Raw genomic sequence first — 22,139 nt, 5'->3', positions numbered from 1 at the left:
TAACTTTAGAAGGTTCATAGCTAATCCACTGCGTTTATGTATTACTTCTGAAAGGTGTTGCATATCACGTCAATACACAACAATCATGAATTATATCGTCCACTTCAAATTTAAAACTGCACCACTACGTCATCTTGCTTAATCTTTTTCAAATCATTTTGTGTCTTAACTAAAATAAAAGTTACATATCAAAACAACTTTAAAGATAACTTCCTCTGTTTTCATTCATTTGTTTTTACTGTAGATGTTTATTTTCTTTATCCTCGTTTTTCCCATATTACGAAACTTAAGAACAGGCGTTTATTATAACAATTTGGTTTGTTTTGGAAGGGTCTCATAAGAGTCGCCATTTAGGTCTCTTTTCTTTTTTGTCGGTTTAATTCAACTGGTTTTTACAGGATGTTTCATCACAGAAATATCTATATCTAACCATTCACTACTGGCCTCACATTTCTATCACATAATAAACAAATGGTAAACACCACAGCGTACACTATTGAGTTATGGATGCACGCGGGAGGTTGCTAAGCACGAAAGAAGCGTAAGAGTCGCTCGAGGCGATAGCCGAGAGCGACTCTAGCTTCTTGAGTGCTTAGCAAACCTCTCAAGTGCATCCATAACTCAATAGTGTACGCTGTGGTGTTTACCATTTGTTTTATGACATAACATTGATACATTGTAGCTAAAGAGTTCCCTTTTATTTAACAAATCTTACGTGACCAGAAAAAAGAAGCGCGCGCGGAAAAATAGTCTTTGCATTTGCTCACGTCAGCAGCGTACACCCATGGGCAAATGGTGGACGCTAAATCAACCAATCAGAGCGCGCGCTTTACTTTGATTATGTTATAACAACAGATGTAGTATAGATTGTAACGGTATTCAAGTAGCGCACAGGTACTTAGGGAGCCCGCAAAGGGCCATTATCAAACATAATTATTTGACGAGTTATGTGACGAGTTACGTGACGAGTTGTTGTAAAGCAAGAGCCTGGGTTATGTTTTTGTAGATGGGGCAAATATGGCGGCCCGTTTGGCCTTGAACTTTCGGGATGAATTAATTGAGCAATACTTTCAAATTGGATAAAACCACGCAGAAATACTATCATGCCTTCTATTACTGCATGACGAGGAACTCAGTTTGCGACAGTTGAAACTGGATTAGAGGCCTTAAAAAAGGGCAAAACGTTTCCGACCTGAGAACTGTTTTTGTCGCTATTGAACACTGAAGAGCAGCGAGGAAGTGGAGGTGATATTGGAAGTAGATCTGTTTGGCTAACAATTTACTAAAACCTTTACAATTTTTTCACTAGCAGTGTTTTTTGAAAACTGGTTATTGCCTTATGTCTGCCAGAGAATGCTATCCAGACTTTGGTGTTCAAAGCCTGCTTTACAGCAATAGTGTATGGACATTTTACAGAAAAAAAAAAATGCCAACTGATTACTTCTGTGTGTGAAAAGTCGATGAAGCACCTGCTATGCTGGCCTGTAGCTAGTAATTAGTGTTTATTGTTCAAAACATGAAATAAGGTGCTGCTTAAGGACCGCTTTATTTTCAGGTAAACAGCCATACTATATTGTTTATAATATATTTCAATTGTTGTTGTTGTCACAGTTCACATTCTGTCAGAGAAACTGGGAATAAACCACTTTTGATACATGCTAAATAGTTGGCCTATCAAAATATCAAAACGAGGCTCTCGATCTTGGAATTTGAAAGCACACTGACTGGTGATGGGAAACCCTTGTGAAACCCTAGACTCAAAAAGAATGTCTAGAGCTTTTCAATGTGGTCAATCAAAGCACTGTACAAATCCTTTGCTTCATCAGGTGAGTTTGGCATGAGCCAGTGCTTTTCATGCATGATGATGTCGGCAAGATCTGAAAATTCTGGTGTGCAGTTAAGTAGTTTCTCGGTATTACTTTCGCACATGAGTTGCTGACCAACAGTGATGTCAACCTTGTCCACTTCAATCATAAACTCTCTTGTACCTGATACCTCTGGAAGTGAAAATAGAAGATTCGAACGTCCTCCAGGAGACTCGTACCGTCTCTTTAGAAACCATAAGGCCGCGATCTGTTACCAGTCTTTGCCAAACAGATCTACATCCAATATCACCTCCACTTCCTCGTTGCTCTTCAGTGTTCAATAGCGACAAAAACAGTTCTCAGGTCGGAAACGTTTTGCCCTCTTTTAAGGCCTCTACGGGCTAGTATTCTTTTCAACTGCCGCAAACTGAGTTCCTCGTCATTTGAAAGTATTGCTCAATTAATTCGTCACGAAAGTTCAAGGCCAAACGCACACAACCCAGGCTCTTCCTTTACAACAACTCGTCACGTAACGCGTCACATAACTAGTCAAATAACTCGTCAAATAACTAGTCACGTAACTCGTCACATAACTCGTCAAATAGTTATGTTTGATAATGGCCCTTTACGGGCTCCGTAGGGTACTGGCATGGTTGTCAACATTTAACCGGAATAAAGCCGACTCATCTCCCAATTCATCAAGCTTACGAAATGCAGAAGTTGCCTCCAGTAGATGCCGGTACGTTTATTTCTATAATTGACTTGGTAATAACGCACTTACGACAGATTTTCCACCGTATTTCAAGTCTTTTTTGAGGGAGGTGTTATGTAATGCACATAACAATACTCGATCGCTTCTTATCAACAAGAGTCACCAATTCTCGTTTTTTCCTTCATAAAGGTACTAATGTGCCTAAAGGATATTTCTATCAGGTGCGGATAGATCACTTCATTTAAAACAATAAATACTTAGTTTACACTTTGCTATGGCACACAAAAATATGTTGGATCAAATATGTTTTCAATAATTAAAAACTAGTTCCATTATCACGCCGGTTTAAGGCTAGTTCTTTGTGAGTTACCACTCGGTCACACTTGCGCTAGGATCATGCTTACTTGGTCAGTTTTAGGTTATCTAACAAATTCCTAGCTTGTTATAAATGTGAACGATCAAACTTGGCAATGCTTGCTTGCTTAAGAAAGAAGGAGGAGCTGCTTAAACTTCAAAAGAGCCGCAGCTTAACCCAAGAGCACTACAGAGTGCTCTTGAGCTGAGCTAGACAAACAATTGACCAATCAGGTGAAGCATTGTTTGACATCTCGATCTTTCCCAGATTTTTTGGCTTTTAAACAAGTTCTGTGTTGAGCATTGTTAAATATGTTTAAGATGTTTGAAAAAATACCATGTGCCAACCTGGTGTTTTGAAAGAAAAAATGTTGGCGTCTTCTTCGTCTTAAAGCCGTATTTCTTCTCTCCCGTTCGCGGAGAGCGCGAAGAAAGGTACACAAAAACAGGAGCATTGAAAATTGGTCCATATCGAACCACGACAAATTTAAGCAGGCTGTTGTTCTTTCAATGCAGATTTAATTAACTCTGCATTGAAAGAGCTATTAACTCCGTTCAATGTGACCAGATCCCGCTTGCTCCAATCTCTAGCACGTGCTTGGGTTTGCTTGTCTGACGCTACAAGCATGCTTCAGAGTGATTTCAAGCGCGAGTGTGACGGAGAGTGTTTCCTCGCATCGCGCAAGCGAAGACTTGAATTGTAGTTACGAAAAAAATAATGGCGGACAATTTGAATAATCTGACGACGAAGAGTCAGAATAGCGCTTTATACTATTACTAAAAATAGATTTTGTTACATGATAGCCTATGAGACCCCCCACACAGACTCAGACAAACATTGCGACCAGCTTAAAGGAAATGTGTGAGCGAGAGTTGTAAAATTGAAACAAAACGACGGAAAATTTCGTCAAAAAACGACTTAGCGTTCTAAAAGGAAGCGGCATGGTTGGTACCAAACACTGTTGTTGGGGTGAGTGCAAGACAGACTCAAGATATACAGATAAATGGCCAAAATCACTGAAAGAGTTAGAGGAATCGGGGAAGAAAGTATTTATTCCTTTCCCAAAACCTTCGCAAGACATGGCAAAGTGCAAGCGTTGGCTAGTAGCTTGTTCGCGTGAATTTTTTACGGAGAAAAACATAACAAGAAACACTTATATCTGTGCTCTTTACTGGCCTGGCGAAAAAGGTCCAACAGCCGAATTTCCCGATCCACTGAAGGCAAATTTAAGACCAGCGCAAGCAAGTCGAGCACGTGCTCCCAAGAGAAAAGCACCGAAAGAAAGAGAAAATCCAGCGTCAAAGAAACAGAAATTATTCGATGACAACTACGAGGAACAATTATCTAACGATATTACAGTTTCTGATAATCATGATCAGGAGTCACAAGAAGTTGAACCGACAGTCGACGAAAGCAGTTTTATTGATGAAGAATGTGTTGATGAGGATTGTGCCGTGATCGATACACACAGTTACGTTAACCCTTCAGGAAAGTTGGTTTCTGATCAAGGCTCTCAGACTATATATTCAAAATACGAGTTGTCTGCAAAGGTCGAAACTATGATTTCGAAAAACGACGTCTCTACAACGCAGTTACAGGGTCCTAAAATAGTGAGTACTTTATCCTACGAAAATATCGTGCAAGATGTAGCTCTCATGAAACACTTCACCGGCCTCAGGCCTTCCCAGTTTGAAGTTTTGCATGATTTTCTTGACGATGTTTGCCCTTTGGAGACAATCAACTACTGGAAAAGTAAAGATTGCCCAGCAACGGAGAATGCAAGAACTGGGCCAAAAGCTGATTTTTCATCAAGAGGAAAACTTTTCATTTGCCTTCTAAGACTGAAGAGGGGTTTTACTCTCAATACTATTGCAGCTCTTCTTAGTACCCCAAACAGGAAAATTAACTTTTCCTACATTGCAAAGATCTTTACAACATACATTCAGTTGATGTATGTAATTTTTAGAGACATGCAAAACTTTATGTTTCCAGAGAGAACCCAATTTAGCAGGTTCCTCCCTAAGGTATTCAAAACCATGAAGAACATACGTTGTATTGTTGATTGTACTGAATTTAGAGTGGAATGTTCCAGGAATTTTGCTAGGCAAGGAAACACTTTCTCTTCCTATAAGCACACCAACACATTTAAGTGTCTCATTGCTGTAACCCCCTGTGGTGGAGCATGTTTTGTTTCTGATTTGTTAGAGGGTGATATTGATGATGTTCGCATCTTCAAGGAAAGTGGCCTTTTGAAGCACCTTAAACCATATGACTTGGTTTTAGCAGATCGTGGTTTCACTGTGCAGGATCTCTTAAATCCTCTCCAAGTGCAATTAAAAATCCCATCATTTTTAAAAGGTAGAAAAAGTCTTAGTGCTGCAGAGGAATTGGAAACACGTAGCATTGCAAAAGCTAGGATTCATGTAGAGCGTTTCAATGAACGCTTAAAGCAGTTCAAACTAGTCAGCAGAAGAATACCTTTGTCTCTTGCTCCTGTTGCAACTCAAATGGTAGTAGTTGCAGCATGCCTTGTCAATTTTCAGGCCACCCTTTGTAAGTAGACTTAATATTTTAACTTAAGTTTACAAGGCTCTAACTAATGGATGTGTATAGCAGGTCATCTTCTTATAATAATATATTTAATTTGAGATGTAAGGTAAATTTTCATTTTATTATCTATTGCTTCCAGCAAGCTATGTTTATATTCTATAAAACAGAACATTTTGAGAAATAAATCTTATTTACATTTCTACACCTGTACACAAAATGTGGATGTTAATTTTTAAAAAAAGTTTCAAAACTCAAAGAAACTTCATTTGTACATGTTGGAGGAATAAGTATTTGATTTGAATTTGACACCTGCACAAGATGCAAGTCAATGACAATTTTTTTTATATAAACATATCAAAGTTTCTAATGGCCATTTCTCAGTCTAAGCATTGGAAAATCGAAATGACTTTGCTGGACAGAAATACAATGATATAAACATGAAAACATTATAAACATTAGAATAAACCAAATTACGATTACCCAACTACTGTACATTTTTTGTCGCTGTCATCAACCAAGATTCGAACACTGAGCCAACAAAGAAAAATGATTTCTATAAGAAAGTGTCCTTTTAAAGGCCCATGTTCACCCAAAATGCATTGCACACCCTGTGCTCCAGAAAAATGTTTTCGGGTAGTTGAAAATTGCTGTCTTCAGTATGTGTAGAGTCACACTTTGGCCAAGCATGAAAACAAGTGAACACCCCATCAAATGTGTCAGCCAATCAAAACACTGCATTGGACAAAAAAGTGTTTCAAAACAACAACACAAATGTGCAAAGCCACTTGGGTGTACATGGGCCCTTAAAGCATGATTTGTTATGTCTTTCATTAAACTGGACCCACTCCAGAAAAAGAATTGTAAAAGTAAAGATGCTTATAAGTCCAAGAAAAGTTAAAATATTCTCAAAGATTTTTCATTTTAAACTTAGGCTTTTGTCGTCAAATTTTAAAGTAAGGGCAATAGTCTGACTATAACCAGGGCTAAAGAGAATTCCAAAATAAAATACAAAATTATACGAGTAGCAATCAATGTCAGATTTATGCTCTCTTTACCTTGGACCTAGCTACAATATATTAAAAAACTTAAAGAAAATCCCCGTGGCTCATGAAACATACATGAAGAAGACCAGAGCCCAGAGCCCTTTTGTCTATATTCACTCAAACCATCATACATGTACCACATATTATTATAATAAAAGGTACAAATGTAGTGACCCCCATTCCACAGTGTTGCCCCATACAGTGTAAAGCATTTCCCAAACAAAAACATTGATTGTGACGTGTTTGACAATCTAAGATTACCTCCTCTGCTAAGTAAATCAACTGAAAAAACAAGAAATGATTTCAAATTCAACATAACACGACGGCTGCTAACCCTCACCCCCGCGCAATGCCATGAGGTGTCTGCATGTCCATGTTCATCAAAAGTCACATCCTCATTGAAAGGGATTTCTTCTGCTGGCTTGTTAGAAAAGTTCCTTCCACACTGGGAATCAGGTGATTGCTGCCAGTCTTCAAGGGCATCCAGAAAAATACTGCTTGTAAGCTTGGAGGGCTGTGCAAGGATGACTGACAGAGACTGCACTGAGTGTACTTGCAGCGGACAAGTTGTAAGGCAACAGGTTGTTGTAATGGTGCTTGTCAGGTATGGACGAAGGAGCATCAAGAAATAGTCATTCTCATTGCCATACAAGTCCAGGGTACCAGCAACAACTTTAAAATAAAAAATATAACACAAAAATTGAATTGAATATAATATTTTTATTATTACATAATCATTATTAATATACATTTTTCTTCTTATCTGACCAATCTTTGCCAACATTTTTATTACTGAAAATAGTTAGCTCTATTATAAAAATACTCAATGACAAATTGTTTATGTCAGAGGTAAAAATAAAATCCAGGTAAGTTTTTTACCTTCAAATTCTTTTCTCTCCTAGCCCTAACCCATGAATAATAAGGTTACGAGACAAAGGAAAATATAGAGAATTGACCAAAGTTAAAATTCTAACCTGTGTTGAAATGTGACCTAGAAGTCTGTGTAAGATTAAATGATAATTTTTAAAAGGAAAAAGAAAACAGTTTATGCGTACCTCTTAGTTGCTGCCATTGTGGAATAGACTGCAAGATAAGCAACTTTGCATGTGCATATAGGCCATCATCTATGAGCTTAAGAGATGTCCCTATTATGTGAGCTGACTCTGGAAGGTCACTGAGCTCCACCTTGTGTGATTTGGTCAGAGCCTGAAAAATCATCAACCAATTATCCAAGGGACAAGTATTGGTAAGTGATATCCCAGTACTCGTCAGGCCACCCCAAGGAAAGACAGTCAGCTCCTGGTCTTGTTCAGAAGCACATTTTTTAGCACTGAAAACAACACTGGAGGCTGAGAGTAGAGCCTCTGCAGCATCAATTTCTTCTTGGCAGTATAAGCTCGGCTGGATAGACTCTTCAACCAATTCAGATTCTATGGTTCTGCACAAGTCAGGATATGACGGAGGTGACACAGGTGAACATGCAGCAGGTGTTACAGGATCCATAGTAGTGGGCGATGTGCATTCAGCGGCTGCAAATTGTTCTACAGACTCAAAAGAAGAAGTACATGTGGTAGGGTCTCCAGGTATTACACCACATTCAGGTGATTCCAAAGGAAACTGTTTGGAGGAATGCAAGCTCTCTGAAGGCTCATCTAAAACAAATGGCAAGAGATTCCTAGGGACATGCATTTCAAAGAACTCAGGGGCAATAACAAGCATCCACAATGCTGTCAGACAACACAAAATCTTCTTAATGAGAGGCTCATCTCTTGGAATCCTTTCTACTGAATCAGGACCACTTGCTGCATGTAGAATAAAATCACAGTACTTTCTTCCTGTCACAAGAAGGATGTGTTGACACTGGTAATAATACGCATGGGTGCGCTTCAGGACACACTTCCCATCTTCTACTTTAAAGCATTGCCTACCGAGAATTTTCTTAGGCACTGGAGAGTTTTTGCACGTAACTGTCTCTACACTGTACTGTTTAAAGATTTTCAATGCCTTGATCTCTACAACAGTGTCATTTCCAACAAGGCCGTCTGGAGAACAACCAAGAAATGGGAACTCAGGGTTCACCCAAAATCCTGTAGGGGATACTCTTGTCTTGGTGGCATACTTCACTATAGCTTTTGGTTCACTTTCAAGGCCATAACGCATCCAGTATGTCTGAAAATGATCAGATGCAAGGCCCCAAATCTGGTTGGTAATAAACTTATTCGCTTCAATGGCAGCATTTGGCTGGGACTCACTAACAAGCTTCCCAACTTTAAAAGCACCGAGACACCTGGACGCTGTCAGCCTGCACCAGCGTTCACAGAACCATCTCTCGGATTTGCTCTGCTCCTGTGTTGCAGGCATTTCCATAAGAGCTTCCGGCTTTAAATTATTGTACAATAGTTTAACTTGCTTTAACAACATTTCTTTCCTCTCACAATCAAGTACGTAATCACTGTAGGTAAACTGTAGCTGAGTTTCCCACATTGAAACTCCTGTATCTTCAGCTTGAGACAAAGCTTGAATGTTTCTCAAAAATTTATTAATATGCTGCTCGTTTACCTCCCTATATCTGGCAGGCCTCGGATCAAACTCAATGACGGACAAAGTTTGCTTGGACCTCTTGCTTGGATATGTCGCATCGCTTACTCTTCTGGGATTTTTGTTTCTCTTCTTTCCTTTATTCCAAGAACATTCTTGGCTTGTGCAAGGTGTTTTCAACATTGTCCCATGTTTCTGAACATGGTCAAGGATACAAAATAAAACGGCTACAACATGACTACAACGACCTAAAGACGAAGCCCTGCAAGGATCACAAGAGGCATGAAGAACGGCACCACTGTTCACAGACAAAACAACAACAACATTGTGCGGCAACTCTGCTCTCATCGACGGCCAAACGTGAGCCCTCACTAAATAATGATCGCCGTTTACCGTGTCCATCATATCGTGAACAAAGCCTGAATCCACGTACTTTCTTCCATTTTTCAAAGGTTTATCCGTCATGTGCCCCAGCCCATCTTCGATGTCTTCAGGATGATCGGAAACATTTTGGATTGATTCTAGCGCGTAGTAATGCACGTGCCCACAGTTGAAGAGCGAAGGAATGTTTTGAGACGGAAAAACACGCCAGCCAGTCGACGGAATACACGGAATGGATATCGATCCAGAATTTGTCTTTACATCAGAATTTTCTCGAAGAACTTTGGCAGCAAACCATTTTCCATGATCGATTGCCGGATCAAGGGTGTAATAATTCCCGCTCCTCACACACTCTCACTCGCTGTTCAAGATCTTCTCGTTTACCGCTTAATTTTAAGCCCCTACATTTTAACCACCGTTTTAGCTGGTCTACAGTGTATTCTTCCGGTTCTCTTTCAAATTTGGAGCCAGGAACACTGTCCCCTTCGGTCAGAACTGTAAGGGAATGAGGCGTACTACTCGCCATTTCCCTTGTAGCTCTCAAAGAAGTGGAGTTTGTTTGTCTGAGTCACGCGGGGGGTCTAAAATTTCATGACGTCATTAGTATAAAGCGCCATTGCTGGCAAATATGCATCCAAGTTTATTAAACGAATCGAACGAAAAAAAAAATAGCTAGACGACCTGGAAATTTCTTCATTTATTGAATAAAAAGAATGAGCAACACGACAACGCGCCAATTCCTTTCCGCCTCGCATACTTCTGTCACGCACTCCCCGTAAATAAATATCCGCGAAATTCGCCCGCACTGAAATAACAGTTAGGCGTGTTGGATATAAATAACTTATTAGACTTTCTGTTGTGTAGTATCGCTGAGTATTTTTACTCCTTATTTACATTTTGACTCCCAACGGGCTCGTCAAAATACGGCACAATTCGGAAAATACTCAGCGATACTACACAACAAAACGTATAATTAGATATATATATATATATATATATATATATATTTATATATATATGTATATATATATATATATATATGTATATATATCTTGGATTTTGTCGGCCCTTTAGGTGTGGATTGGACTCAGAAGCCCTGCCAAGGACATTGCTCAAAACAAAATGGCGGACGCGCTTCGATGGGTCTTTTCTTTCATGTCCTTTGTTCTAGGTTAGCATGCTCAGTTAGTACAGAGAGTTTATTTTTACAGTTTTTCTGGCTCAGAACACTAAATTGTCAGAATGCCTGTGTTGAGTACAAGTGCCCATACTCAATAAAGGATCAAACAATAGAAGAGGGCTACAAGAACACAGACTTCCCTGAAACATGTGACGGGAAATTGCAACTGAAACGAAGCCACAAGTACTTCTTCCAAGTGTAAGGCCAAATGGCTCTAACAGGACTCCAAACAACCTATTTATAACGATAATCAGTGTTGCCATCCATTTTAAGATGTTTTTTTTTCTTTTAAAGAGAGCTAAGGACTGTATTGGCTGAAAGTTATGAGGGACCTCAAGCAGACCACGACGGCGAGAGAAACGAGGACGTAGAAAAACAAAAGGTCTATTATAACATAACCAAACTAAAGCGCGCGCTCTGATTGGTCGATTTAGCGTCCCCCATTTGCCCATGGGTGTACGCTGCTGACGTGAGCAAATGTTTCCAAGTGAGGAAATGTTTCGTTGGAAACTGTTTCCTTAAATAATGGCTGGAGTCTCTTCTGCCGGAAATATGGAAATGTCTTCGAAATTTCGGGAAAATGAGACAGAAATGCCATCCTTTAAATTATTTGATTTCTCATTTCTTGAGCCACCTACAAAGAGATTTGCGAGTTTAAGTGAAAGCGAACTCGAATTGCTTGTAAGCGAGCGGCACTCCAAAAATACAAAAGAAACCACAAACTGGTCTGTGTCCACATTTAAAGGTAAAAAGCAGCTATCAGAGATAACCTGACACTTTTAAATAGGCTTCGATAAAGCTAAAAATAAGAACAAATTAGTTCCTGAAGCCTTTACCGATGAGTAAAATGTTTTTAACCGTAGAACCCCATTTAATGCTGTACGTAAACAATCTTGACGAAACCTTTTAAATTGCCTTTGTTAAAGAGCGTTTACGATGATTAGAGGTTAAAATACTGAAATTGAAAATTTAAGGTCTTAAAAAAAGAGAATTTTGACAGACCGTTTCTTTTTCTGTTAATTTCAGCTTGGTGTACAGAAAAAAAAATTCAAACCCCGCTTGAAGAGATGAGTATCGGCCAGCTGGATCAAAACCTACGAAGGTTCTATGCAGAAGCCAGAACGAAAAAGGGCGAAGATTACAGCAAATCTACCTTACTGGGATTCCGTCACTCAATAGAAAGATATCTCAATGCCCCTCCTTTAAACAGAGGCCTAAAAATTTCCACTGATTCGAGATTTTCAAGATCAAACTTGATGTTAGATGCACAAATAAGAAGCCTTAAGCGAAGCGGCAAAGAAAATGTCACACACAAACCTGCTATCGAAGAGGAAGACCTCCAGAAGTTGAAATCCAGCAAAGTCTTTTCCTCCTCTCAACCACTTTCCTTGCAGAGGAACGTTTGGTTTCATGTTGTCCTTTTTTTTTGCCGAAGGGGCCGTGAAGGTCAAAGAAGGTTAACAACGAAGAGCTTCAGGTTCGAAATTGATGCGGCTGGACGAAGGTAGGCAACAATGAGCCATGATGAAATGTCAAAGAATCATCCTGGAGGATTCAACGATGTAGAGAGCACAGAAAAAGAAGCAAGAATGTATGAAACACAAGATCAAGGAGACGGATACAAAGCGCTGAAACTATACCTGCAGAAAGTCAATCCAAATTGCACTGCCTTTTTCCAGTATCCGAAGAAAAACTGTGCAGCCGAAGATGCAGTTTGGTACGAAGCACGACCGCTTGGAATACACAGCCTCACTAAAATGATGAAAAATATCAGCGAAGAAGCGAATTTATCCAAAGTTTACACAAATCATTGTGTAAGAGCTACTGCCATCACTCTCTGGTCCAACGCTGGGATTTCTAACCGCCACATCATGGCCATTTCAGGACACCGCAGTGAACAGTCTCTGGTGAGCTACAACTCTCGTCCATCGACATCACAACTGCACAACTGCAGTCAAGTCTTGTCGAGAGCCTTTTCTTCCTCCACTAACAACCACAGCAAGTCATCAGAAGTTTCTAAGCAATCCATGTCGTTCCAGACCAAACAAGTGGCAACGAAATCGCTTTTCGGCGACTGCAGTATTCAAAACTTGCAAATTGTTTTCAACAATTCTTCCTCCGAAATTGAGTCAATTTTTAAATGACATTTGAGGACAGTTTTTCACTTTCGTCAGAAACTTCGCTCGTGATTGAGCAATTCCAACGATTAGCTGTAGATACAAAGCTCAGAAAGAGCTTTTTTTCATGAATTTCAGTAAACATGATCACATTTGTCTTCGATTGACTTGACGAGCATACCCGTGCAATGCCTAGTTTTCGCGCTCTTGTTTTGTTTGGTCATGTAAGACTACACGAACATTTTTGGTTCAATAAAAGGGAAATTCTATGGCTACAATGTATCGATGTTATGTTATAAAACAAATGGTAAACACCACAGCGTACACTATTGAGTTATGGATGCACTTGGGAGGTTTGCTAAGCACTCAAGAAGCTAGAGTCGCTCTCGGCTATCGCCTCGAGCGACTCTTACGCTTCTTTCGTGCTTAGCAACCTCCCGCGTACATCCATAACTCAATAGTGTACGCTGTGGTGTTTACCATTTGTTAAATAGGCAGAAAAATTGCTCAACATGTACGTTTTAAACTTGCTACATTTCTGAGCCGTCCTTTGCAAAACAACGACGGCAGATTATTAGATTGGTATTTGAAACTCAACGCTACTTTTATACTTTATGCTGAGGTTGAGGCTGGGGTGTGGCGCTGTATGAGACGGTAAACAGATGTAGCCATTTTCGAAACTTTAATCAAAAGTTGAAATTCATTTTTTAATCAACGTCTTCCCTGGCGTCACCATCCTTACTGCCTAGGGTCCCTAATAACACACCACAGCATTGAAATGGGATCCACACGTAAGCTTCAAATGTGATCTTGCCAGGGTCGTTACAAATTTATCAGAACAAATGAAAATCAAAAGGAAAAGCATACAGCTTTCAATTCAAAGTTTTCATTTCTTTGGACTTACTTGCTATGCATCAAAAGCATCGATGGTTAACGATGGAAACATTAGCGTCGGATGCTTGATGGCTTAAACCTAAAGCTCAGAATGAATATTTTTTGCCTTCACATTTGGATATTTGTGACATCAATAGCAACAAAGGCTTTTCAAAACCCGTGACAAAAAGTTGTCTTCGACAAGTTTTTTTTATTGATACTTTTAGCAGAAAGAAAGGAAAGGCAACTCTGGCCAATGCAAGAATATAGTTTCAGCCAACTAGCCGCAAGGTTTTTGCGATCTACAAATTCAAAATCGGAAATTATATACATTAACATCGGCAGTGAGTGAGTTGTGTGTGTATCTTTTTTTTGCAGCAATTCTACCACCACAAAGTTATCCGACTTCCAAAAATAAAAACAAAACAAAACAAAAAAAAAACAGGGATAACATCTTAATTCAAAAGAATAAACAGGTAACATAGAGTTATTTACTTTGTGAATAAATTCGAATTTATGAGCGATGCAGGAAGATAGAATCTGACCGACGCAGTTCACGCATTGAACTCATCTGGAAAGTAACATTATTCCCTTTTCTCATCATTTTATTTATTCATTTCTATTTTTTAAGAAGTCAGATTTTGCACGGGCAAGAACAATTTTTTTCCTGAATAAACTCTCATGTCGAGACAGGTGGAAGTAAAACGTCTCAACGTTTTTTTTTAAGTCCGTCACGACAAATTTATGAACAAAAACACTCTTTTGGGGGCACTGCCTTGTAGATGGTTTCTATAGGATTAGTGTCTGAAGTCTATCTACGATGGATTTTCCTTCCCAATTCTGAAAATTGCTGTAAGAAGTGTTATAGTAAGGTCACCACTGCCGGAGAGGTTCAATTTTCTCTCTGTTTAACAGTGTCAATTCTTCAACTGTCATTTGCACAACGACAGGAGGCTGATTAATCAACAAAGAGATAAAAGCTAAGAATTCAGATAGAAGAAAGAACGGAAGATATTGTTCCCTTTTTCGCAGAGGCTTTAATTTGTGAGATTTTTCGAAAGGTAGTTTAGATAAGTTGTCCCGTATGCATGCGTTTTTTTTTTTTCATTCCACAGAATCTAATTCAACGGGCTTGAGATAAGCCTTTAGTTACATCGCTGCGTAAGAATTTCACCTTAAAAATCTACTTAAGCTGGATTGGAGTTATGGCTAACACGAGTTATCTATAGCTCAGTAATAATAATAATAGACCGGCTTCTCAAATTACGCCCCCATAATACAGGAAGATTAGAACGTCAAAGGTTTTATCTCTCTCCCCGTCCTTATTTTCGTCCAAAGGCCGTCGTTAGAGCAAAAGGTTCGAGTCCCGTTAGGGAACTCTGATGAAGTTAATCTTTTCGGAGTATGCTCGTGGTACTATAGATGAACTAAATTTATGTTCATAAAAGAAATTTGGTACTCACCCAAAAAGGTTATTGATAACAGAACTGTTCCCCATATCTGACAAACTTTCTTCATCATCTCTTTTTCCGTGATGGTTTAAGCTTCTGTCAGCGTTACGCTCAACCAATTCTGATCTTTTTTTCGCAATTTTTATCAGCTGAACATCAGTCTAAAGTTCCATCTGGCAGTATCTGTTCGGTAGGAGTTCCTTTTAAAAAAAAGTTATTCCGATCAATCTCCTGCTAGAAAGGAAAAGCTTTCCGCGTGCGTTGTTTTGAGTCAAAAAGAGTCTTTTGTGGCTACCTCATTATGCAGGAAATTGAATGTCATACAAATTTTTGATATCTTATCTCCGGTTAAATTAAATTTTAAGAACCCTTTGTACCTGTTTAAAACAAATGTGACAAAATAATCAATTAATATGGAAAGACGCTCTTTCTTTTCGTTCTTCACTACTCTTTCAAGAGAATAAAGTGAGATAAAAAGTTATCATAAAGTCAAGCTCGAGATAGTAACTTCTTGGCATCAATTACAACAGGTACTGCTAATGTCACTCTTGGCCGACTTTTCACTATTGTGAGTTTTTGTTTACTTAGCGATGTACGAAAAAATGTCGGTCTTTTTGCAGCGTTAACAGAACACGAGCTGACACGGAAGAAATGTGGTTTTACTTTAATCAAGTTTCTCATTTTCAAATGATCCCCACAGCTCAAATGATTGTGTTGGCTTATCTTTCTGTGTGATTAATTTGCCTTTCGATCCTGGTCTCTCTTAAGGTAATTAGATATTATTTCTAATTTTTTTCTTTGGATACATCAGTATGGAATTCCGAGGTATGCCGAGCAGAGCCCTTGAGCAGTACCACTACGAACTCCGACAAAAAAATGGTTGAATGATAAAAACTATCTCAAGGTCATTTCGCTTCAAAACCCACCGATTTGTTTTTGTGCGTTTTTGCTGGCTAGTTTTGTCATGTAATGCAAAATTAAAAGGACGGTTTTCAAGCAATAACCTCCGTCAGCGTCGATATTTATCTTCTCTGGAAAAGTAAATAGGCCAGTGGAAAAGAGCCAACTGTAAGAGTTTCACCTTTTTATATGCAAGAAAAACAAAATCGAGTTTTAGAACCCAGCGACTGCGTTCTTAAAAAAACCTGATTTCAATTTCTACTTAGGACCATAAAAATGGTCAAAAAGAGTATTTTATCGCTGCACAATGTGAAAAAAAAAATGAGAGGGTGGGTAATGTCCACATTTGCTCTCCAAGCTTTGCTTTTTGGCCAAATTCTCCTTTTTCGGACGATCTCTTAGCATCGGAAATCATCAGCTGGCATACCAGGCGCCTGAGGTGGTTTATTTACTGCGCTGACTGTAATGACTTATATACTTTTATACTTATACTTTATTTACCCACGCTACATCTAGGAGTGGTAAAAACTCCATGATAGGACAGAAAATGCCTTAGAAAAGTTTTCTACAACGGCAACGGGAGGTACTTACAGTGCACGCATTTTCCGTCCTATCATGTTAAAACAAATGATGTGCGTGAAACGAAAAACATTTAAAAAACAAAAACAAAAATCTATTAAATCTATCTGAAAAACCTGCCTGACTAAGTATAACTATCTAGAAAACCTGCCTGACTAAGTATTAAAACAAAAGAAAAAGAAAATATAACAGAACAAAACAAAAGCATAAAAAAAACAACCAAAAATAAAAATAGAAAAAAACAAAAAAGCAAAGAAAAAAACAAAGCAAAAAAAACAAAAAAAAGGGTCACAAACAGGGTAATTGGACTGCTAGGCATCTTCTAATCTTCCCCTCGCTACCGATTTATCGTAAGGACAAAGCACGATATTCGACAATCTTCATTTATAATGGTAATTGAACTGAGTGGAATGCAAATTGGGCTGAAATCATACGCGGGATTTTAAAATCGAACGAGCGCGCAGTGCGAATCCGATTTGAAATCACAAGCATGATTTCCGACCAAAATTGCACGACACGAGGTTCAATTACCACTTCATCGCATCCATTTTGAAATCGCCCAACTACAGGACTTGTTCAATGCAATTTTTCGGGGGGAGAAATGAGAGTTTGGAAACAAAAGTTGCAAAATTTGCCAAATGGTACTCTCTGTTTTTCATTTTCCTGCAATTTGATTGGTCACTTTAAACAAGCCTGAAAATCTAATTGGTTGTTTGTTTTAAGTGTAACTTCCTCATTGGCTGGGAAAAACATGCGATTTAGAGCAAAAAATGGTGTGATTCGTGAATAAATCACACCAATTAGAGCCAATCAGATTACAGGGACCACCAGTGATTTCAAAATGGATGTAATAAACATTACTATTACACACTACTGAAAATCGCGTCTTCTCGAAGAAGTTAGTTCAATTTCAATTCCTTTGAATCCATAGCGATCGAAGGATTGTGACCCGAAAGGGTACTACGTTTGAGTGATGTAACTGAGAATTAAGAGGTCTACCTTTTATTCCGTTTTTTATTATCATTTTATCTATTTATTTATCCATTCAATTCCCCGTGATAAAATTTAAAATTCAGCTGTGACTACTACTTTTACAAAAGCAAATAGTATTTGGTACTTTATAGGGAGTCTATCTGCTCAAGAAGTAGGATAAGATGATTCCACCATTTGATATTAATAAAAGCATCGTATTGTAGAATTCAAAGACAAGACAATAAAATGCGTATTATAATCAAAGTCAAACAAAGCATTGTTTGAAGACGTTATATTATCAGTCTTGACATCATGCATTATATGAATTGCCGCCACATTCCAACTAAATAGTTTGGGGCAGTCAGAAGGGGAACAAAGAAACTATCATGTGAAGGAAAGACTGTTTAGAATTCTAACATTGATCGACAGCCAACCTCTAGGCTGGTAACTTACAAACAATTTAGCTCGCAACTAAGGCAAAACTTCCCACGTTACATACGATAGTCTTAACATTACATACTTTTAGTTAAAAAAATTTACAGTTGTTGCATTTAGCTTAAAGATAAAAACCTTGGAGACTACCAGTTTGGAAAGTTGCCATATCATCGAATTAGACTCCTTTGATCCAAATATCAGCGTAACTGACATCTTAGAAATGACATATTCACTCAGCTAACTGTGCAATAGAAACTACCGAAATTTTCTTGATAGATCGAAATAAACAATGGCATCATATTAACAAACGTGCCCAGAATGATCGTATTCAACAATAACACAATCAACTTTTGTACTCGGTCTGTTGAACCTAGTACTTCAAGTTGAGGGTTTTTCACTGAGCTCAAATTCATTGCCAGACTGCAATTCAGCAAGCCACATATCTCCAATATCACTTGGATAAATCTGTGAGGTCTTCTTTGTGGGGTTTCCAGTGATTGTAGATGGAGAAACGGTGTTCAATTTTCTTTTGAATTGCTCTCTGATCTGCAGATAGACACGGAAAGTGAGAAAAACAAACTCCAATGCATATTCGAGTTTTAAAACCTCATTATCTACACCAAATGTATCCCTTAAATTAAACTTACCTGACTGTTTCGCAAACAGTGAAGGACGAAAATCAGGAAACCCTTAAAAAGTAAATAAAAAGAAATGTTTTTCAAATAAATTGCGTATTGTGATGCAACCGGGGTAGAAGTGCTGCAGTGTTTTTTTTTTTTTTATATATGTCTCGAAAAACAACAAAGAAATCAAATTACTTCTTGAGTTGTAAGAATCGCATAAACAGTGGCATCGCTTTTTCGTCTTGATTTTAATTCTATTCTGTGCTGCCTACAACTACAAATGTCATATCACTACTACCGAATGACTGGTTATAAAATTATAATATAATTAACAATTATTCCACGAGCGCGCGTTGGATATGAGATGATAGATAGCCAACGAGGCGCGTAGCGCCGAGTTGGCTATAATCATCTCATATCCAACAAGCGTGAGTGGAATAATTGTTTTATTAAAAACGCCCCCAAGAAATTACTATTTTGTAAGAAGAAACTGGATTTTTTAGCTCTCTTTTGATTTTAAGCTGACGCGTACGCTTACCATATTTGTAGATTATGGTATATTGGCTGATATACCATAATGGCTAAGCCAATAAAAAGTCTTGAATTGCATTATCCAACGATCCAGTTTTTAATAAAATGCAATATCATGCATTTTCCGGGCTCTATAAAGCTTAAAAGCCAAGCAGGTTCTTAAAAGAGCACAAGGAAAGCTTATTAATTATGAGCCGAGCTCTATAACTTGATAAAGCATCCACATTGGAAACTGAATTGACAAATCAGACTATGCGTACTATGTACACAATATTATAAAGTGATCTAAATACTGAGGTTGGATGATTTAATGTATAAAGTTAGGAAATTATAATACCTGATACTCACCTGTGTAGACGTATAAACGTTTCATAACCGCAGTTCATACATATGTTTCATATGTTTGTTGTTGTTTGATTTATCATCTACGGGTTTATGTCGAATTAATTTGATAGCCTGCTCCCAGTTGGCTTGTTAGCTCAACTGGTAGAGCACTGCACTAGTATCGCAGAGGTCAGTGGTTCGAATCCCATACAGGCCTGAAATTTTTTTCAGGTCTGATTTTCACTATTGCTCAAATAGTGCTTTACTGCGAAGGATCGTGCACATATACGTTTCATAACCGCAGTTCATACATGTTTCATATGTTTGTTGTTGTTTCTCTTCTCTGCCCACCCCTGGTCAGATTATCTAGAAAAACTGACAATATTGGCAGCCTTGTGAGAAAATCTTGAGAAAAAGTTGATAGGGATATCAAAGCAAATTTAGAAAAACCCTCAAAACTCCAACAAAGAAAATTAAAAATGTAAGAGAAGAAATAGAAGATAAAAAAGAAAAAAAGTTACGCCTCTTACAACTTTTCACTGGTGTAGCTTTGTATCCCTTCTTTCCCAGCAGCGATGCACAGTGAAATGGCCACCATAACCAGGGGCAAACCTATTGCAAAATTTCACAGCTGAAAAAGCGACTTAAAATGATTCATCTAGTTAAAAACATTACCCACAACAGTATCTGATAAGTTCAAGTGTAAAAGCAAAGTAGCCCATGACATGACGTGATACATATACATCGTGGCGTTTATATTGTAAACTTTCACAACGAACAGGTAGAGATAAATTCCCTCGACCATCATCCAACAGAAAGCAGCCGTCAGGAAATATTGCATAAGAGCTGCTGCTGTGACACACACAGCCTACACAAAGAGGAGAAGAAAAGAGAAAAATATGTTGTTATTTTCATGTTTTGTTCGATTACAATATCTTCTAATTTACTCTGCTAAATGGAAAATGCACCCACCTTTTTTTCTGTGGCGTTTATTCCGGTGAGGAAGATTATTTGTCCAGCTCCCAAAGCCACAGCAAGGCTCAAGCATATTTGAGAGAGAGGTTGACGGACATCCCTTGTAAGGTCAAAAGTGATATATAACATAAAAAAAAAAAAAAAAATTTGGTACTTGTCCCTCATCAAACTTTTTGGAGATTGGCTACCCAAGCTTAGATCTACTTGGTCTCAGTGCCATGAAAAAGACATGAAAAATCCCATGAAAAACCTGTGAAAATTTTTAATATTCATGACCCATGAAATGTTGTGTAAGGTGACCTAGAAGCCATGAAATACCCATGAAAATAGCATTTCATGGCCTTTCCAGAGGTACTGAAAAACCCATCAATTTCATGTCAAAAAAGTTCATGGTGTTAAAATTCACTAGGTTTTAATGGGTTGCAGCAAATCATGACCCATGAATATCCTGTGAGTTTGTAAAAAATTCATTGACCATGAAAATTTTACCTGAATTTTCATGGCCTCTCCATGGTATTTTCATGGCCCCTCCATGGTATTTTCATGGCCCCTCCATGGTATTTTCATGGCCTCTCCATGGTATTTTCATGGCCTCTCCATGGTATTTTCATGGCCTCTCCATGGTATTTTCATGGCCTCTCCATGGTATTTTCATGGCCTCTCCATGGTATTTTCATGGCCTCTCCATGGTATTTTCATGGCCTCTCCATGGTATTTTCATGGCACAGGAAAGTTAATTGCCAGTTAGTTTTCATGGAGTTCTTGGGAATATGCAAGCACCATGAAAATTCCTTGGAAACCCCATGAATTTGGAATGAAAAAGTCTCCACTTTACTTGCACCAAAGACAATACAACAGTGTATATATAACTGTATGCCTGCAATACAACAAAACTCTTGTGTACTAAAATTCAAATGTAAGCTGTCAAGCAGCAATTTCATATTATACTGTTTGTTTTTGTTGATTCTGCAAATAGAAATTCAAAGATTTCTACTCAATTTTGACTTAACACTCTTGGTAGTGAAGGGCTTAATTACAGTTGAATAGTTGATTTTTGAATTAAATCTTGTTGTAACCGTAACAATAAATTGTAATGAAGTTGTCCTAAACTGCAGACTAAGAAACTGTTTGTCTCTTTTTGCTAGGCTGGCAGCTGGTCAAACGTGACTAAAACAATCCTGAAATCTTCAGCTTACTGATAGATTTACTTCATTGTAAAGTGTAAGCTTAAGAAATTGTGGCATGCAAGTGACCGATTCGATTCTCAGTTTTGATCACGTACAGAATATTGCAATTTGTACTCACCACAAACTTTCCAAATCGTAGCTTTATAAATGCCGCTCGACCCGTGTGCCGGCATAGCTAGTAGAGGGAGCTGGTTAGAGCTCCCTATACCAACTATGGTACCGGCCAGACGATATGTGAACTGTTGTCCCTTCTTTTCCCTCCACGGTGCCAACGACTTGCTTTTCATTTATACCACTCACGCTGTTCTCGTTTTCCTATTGAACAACGGTAAAACCCATCTTCAGAGACGTTCTATTAAGCAAAACAGTCGAGAAAGGAAATAGCTTAACGCACGAGCTATCAACCGATGCATTCAAAGATCAGCGCCAAATGGAAGTTTGTTTGTTTCCGATCACGGATATGATCACGTGGATATTTTGAAAATTGTCATTGGCTAATGAAGAGAGTCCGCTGGCTTGCCCTATTGCAGTCTCAAGAGAAGTTGGCTATCTCATTTTGACTTTTCGGAACGGTTCGCTGCTTTTGGACGATGGATTATCCTTGGATC

The 22,139-nt window shown here is 38.4% G+C and overlaps 2 protein-coding genes, 2 long non-coding RNA genes and 1 pseudogene across 8 annotated transcripts in view; 3 read left to right on the top strand and 2 right to left on the bottom strand.

Moving 5' to 3' along the window:
* Positions 1 to 22,139, top strand: part of LOC148736903 (uncharacterized) — a 334,451-nt gene that overhangs the window by 305,170 nt on the left and 7,142 nt on the right. The window lies entirely within an intron of this gene.
* Positions 886 to 12,959, top strand: LOC148736905 (uncharacterized). Of its 2 annotated transcripts, XR_015997189.1 has the most exons (4): positions 886 to 2,544; positions 10,459 to 10,555; positions 10,859 to 10,946; positions 11,591 to 12,959. It is a non-coding gene; the product is annotated as an uncharacterized LOC148736905 (long non-coding RNA). The 2 variants fall into 2 exon arrangements; XR_015997190.1 differs by lacking the exon at positions 10,459 to 10,555.
* LOC111346138 (uncharacterized) lies at positions 3,708 to 6,446 on the top strand. The gene has a single exon (XM_022953446.2). The coding sequence runs from the start codon at positions 3,814 to 3,816 to the stop codon at positions 5,431 to 5,433; it is 1,620 nt and encodes a 539-aa protein (XP_022809181.2). The 5' UTR covers positions 3,708 to 3,813; the 3' UTR covers positions 5,434 to 6,446.
* On the bottom strand, positions 5,525 to 9,925 carry LOC148736906 (uncharacterized; annotated as a pseudogene). The gene is made up of 2 exons (XR_015997169.1): positions 7,521 to 9,925; positions 5,525 to 7,137 (listed from the first exon to the last, which is right to left on the bottom strand). The product of XR_015997169.1 is annotated as an uncharacterized LOC148736906 (transcript).
* LOC148736904 (uncharacterized) lies at positions 17,481 to 21,972 on the bottom strand. 3 transcript variants are annotated; one of them, XR_015997234.1, is made up of 5 exons: positions 21,926 to 21,972; positions 21,650 to 21,846; positions 19,900 to 20,444; positions 18,539 to 18,580; positions 17,481 to 18,437 (listed from the first exon to the last, which is right to left on the bottom strand). It is a non-coding gene; the product is annotated as an uncharacterized LOC148736904 (long non-coding RNA). The 3 variants fall into 3 exon arrangements; XR_015997233.1 differs by having other exon boundaries at positions 19,900 to 20,237; positions 20,342 to 20,444; positions 21,650 to 21,966; XR_015997232.1 differs by having other exon boundaries at positions 19,900 to 19,981; positions 20,342 to 20,444; positions 21,650 to 21,966.

This window comes from Stylophora pistillata, chromosome 2, assembly GCF_964205215.1.
Source record: "Stylophora pistillata chromosome 2, jaStyPist1.2, whole genome shotgun sequence".
Classification (NCBI taxonomy): domain Eukaryota; kingdom Metazoa; phylum Cnidaria; class Anthozoa; order Scleractinia; family Pocilloporidae; genus Stylophora; species Stylophora pistillata.
The sequence above is the reverse complement of the archived record's forward strand: the minus strand, read 5'-3'. Positions and strand labels throughout refer to the sequence as shown.

Coding starts and splice junctions, on each gene's coding strand:
- LOC111346138 (XM_022953446.2), top strand. CDS start 3,814: ATGGTTGGTACCAAACACTGTTGTTGGGGTGAGTGCAAGACAGACTCA.